Source organism: Jaculus jaculus, chromosome 6, assembly GCF_020740685.1.
Source record: "Jaculus jaculus isolate mJacJac1 chromosome 6, mJacJac1.mat.Y.cur, whole genome shotgun sequence".
Taxonomy (NCBI): domain Eukaryota; kingdom Metazoa; phylum Chordata; class Mammalia; order Rodentia; family Dipodidae; genus Jaculus; species Jaculus jaculus.
The window spans coordinates 65859186-65865165 of NC_059107.1; the positions used below are offsets into that span (position 1 = coordinate 65859186).

General features: G+C 45.4%; 1 protein-coding gene across 1 annotated transcript; it reads left to right on the top strand.

Moving 5' to 3' along the window:
• Nucleotides 1–521: 521 nt before the first annotated feature.
• LOC101611524 (nucleoporin p58/p45-like) lies at nucleotides 522–2220 on the top strand. Its single transcript, XM_045153191.1, is given in 1 exon segment — nucleotides 522–2220. A coding segment is annotated over 1 exon segment (1599 nt). The 3' UTR covers nucleotides 2121–2220.
• The last annotated feature ends 3760 nt before the right edge of the window (nucleotides 2221–5980 follow it).

Sequence of the window (5980 nt, forward strand, 5' to 3'; positions counted from 1 at the left end):
ATTGGGAGCCAGGGGCAAAATTTGGTAATTTAAATAAATGGCCCCCCTCCTAGCAGCTTGTGCCTGACCCTCCCCTACTGGGAAATGGTGGACAATCCACCTCCTGGGAGACCTCCACGTGGCCCCCTTGAACTTACCCAGGTGGGGACAGGGGGGAAGTCTACCATCTCATTGTGACTGGGCTCACTAACCTTTTGCTGTGCCTACTGGGCATTAGCACATGCTGGAAAAAAATCTAAACATGCCATTAATCATATACTTCAATGTTTCACCACTGCCTAATCAAATTAAATTAATTCAAATTAAAACAGATAATGGGGCCGAGCACATGGGCGCCGGGCGTGCTTTTAGCGCATTGCTGCACCTCCACTTCGGCCTCTGTGCGCCTCCACAGGGGCTAAAGTTCACGCCTGGTTAGTACTGGGTGAGAACTATGCTGCCCAGCCCACCTCGGCTTTGAGGTGAGAGGAGCCGCCCCGGCCTCTCTCTGCTTGCTGACTTGCATTGAGCCTGGGACCACCATGTCCATGGGGTTCTCTTTCAGGTCCGGAGCTTTGGGTTCCACCACCGTAGCTGCTGGTGAGACTGGCACAGGAAGAGGATTCTCCTTTGGGTCTGGGACATCTAGCAATCCTGTGGGGCTCAATCTTGGAACTCTTGGAAACACTGCAACTCTAGCAGCCACTTCTGCACCTTCCAGTGGTTTTGTAACTGGACTCTTTGTATCTAAGCCTGCCACTGGGTTCACTCTAGGAGGAACAAGTAGTGCATCCACAGGATTTACTCTAAACAATTTGGGAGCAACAACAGCCACAACTATAACCGCATCCACAGGCCTTTCTTTAGGGGGAGCCTTGGCTGGTCTGGGAGGTTCACTATTCCAGACAAATACAGCAACATCAGGTCTTGGACAGAATTCTTTAACCTTGTCTTTGGGAACTACAGCACCCACTTCAAGTGAAGGCCTTGGTGGTATAGATTTTAGTACCTCATCAGATAAAAAGAGTGATAAAACAGGAACAAGACCAGAGGATAGTAAAGCACTGAAAAATGAAACCCTACCTCCTGTCATCTGTCAGAATGTTGAAAATCTCCAGAAATTTGTCAAGGAACAAAAACAGGTTCAAGAAGAAATTAGTAGAATGTCTTCCAAAGCCATGCTTAAAGTCCAAGAAGACATTAAAGCTCTGAAGCAGCTTCTGTCTTTAGCTGCCAGTGGATTGCAGAGAAACACCCTCAATATTGACAAGTTGAAAATAGAAATGTCTCAGGAATTAAAGAATGCTGAAATAGCTTTATGAACCCAGAAAACACCACCTGGACTCCAGCATGAAAACACAGCTCCTGCTGACTACTTCAGAATCTTGGTTCCGCAGTGTGAGGTACAGCTTCAGCAGTACAGACAACAAATTGAAGAACTGGAAAATCATCTTGCCTCTCAAGCAAATAATTCACATATAACCCCTCAAGATTTATCAATGGCTATGCAGAAAATTTATCAAACGTTTGTAGCTTTAGCTGCACAACTTCAGTCTATTCATGAAAATGTAAAGGTGCTCAAAGAACAGTACCTTAGTTACAGGAAAATGTTCTTGGGAGATGCTGTAGATGTGTTTGAAGCTAGGCGAGCAGAAGCCAAGAAGTGGCAGAATGCACCCAGAGTTACTACTGGACCCACCCCTTTCAGCACCATGCCAAATGCAGCAGCTGTTGCCATGGTTGCCACACTTACACAGCAGCCACAGCCTGCTACAGGGCCACAGCCATCTCTGGGAGTCAGTTTTGGAATGCCATTTGGCTCAGGTATTGGCACTGGCTTGCAATCAAGTGGATTTGGTTCTTCAAACCTTGGAGGATTTGGAGCTAGGTCTGAGTTTGGATGCAGCACCACAGGGGCCTCTACATTTGGATTTGGAACAACAAATAAACCCTCAGGAAGTCTTAGTGCAAGCTTTGGCAGCTCAAGTACGTCTGGGTTTAACTTCAGCAACCCTGGCATCATGGCATCAGCTGGTTTGACATTTGGGGTGTCCAATCCTGCCTCTGCAGGTTTTGGAACAGGAGGACAACTCCTTCAGTTGAAGAAACCTCCAGCTGGAAACAAAAGAGGAAAAAGATGAACATATGGGTTGATGTGTTGAGAGACTGCTTAGCCAGCGCCGCTCCCTCTATTATTCTATTTTTCTAATGCAGCAATGGAATTGCATCCCAGGAGATTTATAAAGCTTTCATATTTTTTCCCTAAAAAAAAAACAAAACAAACAAGCAAACAAAAAAAACAAAAAAAAAAAAACAGATAATGGCCTCTACTTCATAAGCAAGGCTTTTATAGATTTTCTCCAGACCTAAAAAATTTCACATTCCACAGGCATCCCATACAACCCCCGGGGCGAGACTATCATTAAAAGATTTAATCAAACTCTCAATTCTCAATTACAAAAACAAAAGGGGGAATCCTCACCCCCACAGGACCAACTAAAAAGGCCTTATTTACCCTAAATATTTTAAAATTTTTCTAACAATTTATAATGTGTGATAGTTATAATTCTATTGGGCTCCAGGGGCAGAATGTAGTAATTAGAATAAATGGCCCCCAATATATTCAATTGTTTATCTTAAGGTGTGATGGTGGGTTTCAGATTTCAATCTAAAGATATACAAATTGTGCCTAACAGGAGTTCTTAAAGTGTGCTGTGACATTTGGCTTTAGGCTTATACTTTTAATGTCTAACTAAAAAGGGGAAAAAATTGTCTAAATGGCTGGCCTTGTACCCATAGCTCTGGGCCATTTGACAGCAAGACTTTAACACCTACATGTAAACAAGATCATACACATTCAATGTTACTAATAAGAACTGGCCATCCCTTAAGATTTATGTTTGTATTGCTGGGATCAAAGGATTTGTTTGTTTCCCAACCTTGGGATAATGTTTTATACTGAGAAGTGGTTAAAGTACAAAAACTCTATAACAAAAAGAATTTTTTTGATAGAAACTTATATAAAGCTCATGGAATTTTTGTCCATGGAAAAACTTTATAAAAAAAAAATAAAAAACCCATTTGGGTACCAGCAAGAGACCTAAAATATTTGTCCCAACAAAGGGACACTGACAATCACTTCTCTAGGGAGTGTCCCACCCCTGAGGACTGTTCCTAAAATGGTCCTTCACCCTGCTAAACTAAATAACTCCCTTCCTTGCACAGGATTGCTGGCTTTGCCTCCAATCTGGGCCTCTCCGGCTGCTTGCAGTAGAGTTGCCCATACGACCTTAAAAAACTGCTCAGCCACCTTCCCCATCCCCATCCAGCTTTTCCCAATGTTTCCTCTGGGCATTTGGGCCCCGCCTTCCCCTAATAATTCCAGCATAGATGTGGGATACATTCATTCTTCCTTCTGTACTTTTTTTTTTTTTTTTTTTTTGAGAGTGACAGACAGAGAGAGAGAAAGAGGCAGATGGAGAGAGAGGGAGAGAGAATGGGCGCATCAGGGCTTCCAGCCACTGCAAATGAACTCCAGACGTGTGCGCCCCTTGTGCACCTGGCTAATGTGGGTCCTGGGGAATCAAGCCTCGAACCGGGGTCCTTAGGCTTCACAGGCAAGAGCTTAACCCCTAAGCCATCTCTCCAGCCCATCCTTCTGTACTTTTAACACAACTGAGCCCAATGCTCAATGCTGCCCGCCTTCTGAAATGGCTTATGTTTGTGGAGGCGGGATGGCCTATAAATTTCTGCCCACCAATTGGACAGGTCCTTGTGACCCAGCCACCTTAATTCCAGATGTAGATATCATTCCTGGAAATGAGGCCCTCCCTATGACTTCTTTTGATTATAGCGGAGGGAGACCTATCTGCAACAACAGCTAGATTCCCTTGCTGAGGTAGTCCTACAAAACAGGAGAGGACTAGACATACAAACAGCTGAAAAGGGAGGCATATGTTTGTTTTTACAGGAAAAATGCCTCTTTTATGCCAAAAAATCAGAAATCATCCAGGCCAGGATTAAGAGGCTCCAGGAAGACTTGGAGAGGAGGCAGCGGGACCTCCAGGACAACCCGCTGCGGACGGGCTTACATGACTTCTTACCCTACCTCCTCCCTCTACCTGGACCCCTCCCCCTCTTCCTGATCCTCACTGTTGGGCCTTGTGTAATTAACAAAATTACACAATTTATTCACCAGTGGCTAGAGGCAATAAAACTTCATCAGGTCAAAATACATTACCACAGGCTGGCAACTCAGGAATTAAGTTCCTCAGATGACCCACTGCCACCTCCCCTGCCCTCCATGTGACCAATGATGGATAAGTCCCCAGAAGGGGACAACCTAAGACAGGGGCCACAGTGATTAATGCTCTTACAAACACAAAAGGGAGATTTTGGGCTCTGAAAGGCCCAGGCGTGAGGCCTAGTGGAACTTCCTGAGTCTAGCTAAAGTTTGGCAACCTGTCTCTGGCCAGCTATGACTCAGCAAGACGCCTAATGGCTTCTGGCCTGCCACCTCCGCGTGGCAATTGTAATTACCATTTCAATATTACAGTTTACTATTGGCCCTTACCTCTGCCCCCATCCTAAAATCCCCGCCTTCATCCCCAACATCATATAGGTAACTGCTCAGAGTAAGAAAGCAAGTTTTTTCTGTGAGTTCCTGCTTTGAAAAGACTCCCAACTCAGTGTGGTTTTTCTCTGGTGGTCAGGAGAGGTTTCTGAGTCATCGTACACTCATCTTCCTCCTCAACCCCTAGGGAGGAACCAGCAGGCCTGGTCCTTCCCTCAGCACTACCTGCCCGGGAAGGAGCCCGGCATCTGGCTAGTATGGAGCTTGAAGCCAGTTTGCATTATATGAAATCCAGTCTCAAAACAACAATGGGCAGGAGAGATGGCTTACTGTTGAATGTGCTTGCCTGTGAAGCCTAAGGATCCAGGTTTGATTCTCCAGTACCCACATAAGCCAGATATTCAAGGTGGTGCATGCATCTGGAATAAATAAATAAATGACAAAAGAGCTGTTGCAGTGTCTTCTTGCTGGCAAAGCACCTGACCAAAAGCAACTTGTGAGAGGAAAGGGTTTATTTTGGCTTACTTTCCTGAGTGGAACCTACAGGAAGGCAGGGAAAAATGATGGCATGAACAGAGGCTGTTCACCACCTCCTGGCCAACATCAGGTGGACAACAGCAGTGGGAAAATGTGCCAAACTCTGGCAAGGGGAAGCTGGCTATACACCAGTATCCCTGCACTTCACACCACCTCCTCCAGGATGCTCCAATTCCCGCTTGCCATCAGCTGGGGACCAATCATTCACAATACATGAATTTATCGGGACACCTGAATTCAAACTATCACAAAAGCCAAGCATAATGGGCTGCAAACTCAGCACTCACAAGGCAGAGGCTGAAGAGGACAACAAAAAGTTCAAGGTTATCCTCAGCCAGTGAGGCCGGTCTGCACTATATGCAACCCTGTCATAAGAAACAAACAGGGGGCTGGAGAGATGGCTTAGCGGTTAGGCGCTTGCCTGTGAAGCCTAAGGACCCCGGTTCGAGGCTCAGTTCCCCAGGTCCCACGTTAGCCAGATGCACAAGGGGGCGCATGCGTCTGGAGTTCATTTGCAGAGGCTGGAAGCCCTGGCGCGCCCATTCTCTCTCTCTCCCTCTATCTGTCTTTCTCCCTGTGTCTGTCGCTCTCAAATAAATAAATAATAAATTAATTAATTAGTTAATTAATTTTTAAAAAAAGAAACAAACAGGGCCTAGAGAGATGGCACAAGGGTTAAAGGCACTTGCTTGTTAAAGCCTGCTGGCCCAAGGTTCAATTGCCCAGTACACAGGTAAAGCCAGACACACAAAGTGGTGCATGTGTCTGTAGTTCATTTGCAGTGACAGGAGGCCCTGGCACACCTATGTATTACCTCTCTCTCAAACAAAATATTAGAAATAAACAAAAAGTTCTTGTAGAATAATAACGTAATTCTAGGGCAGAGAAGAT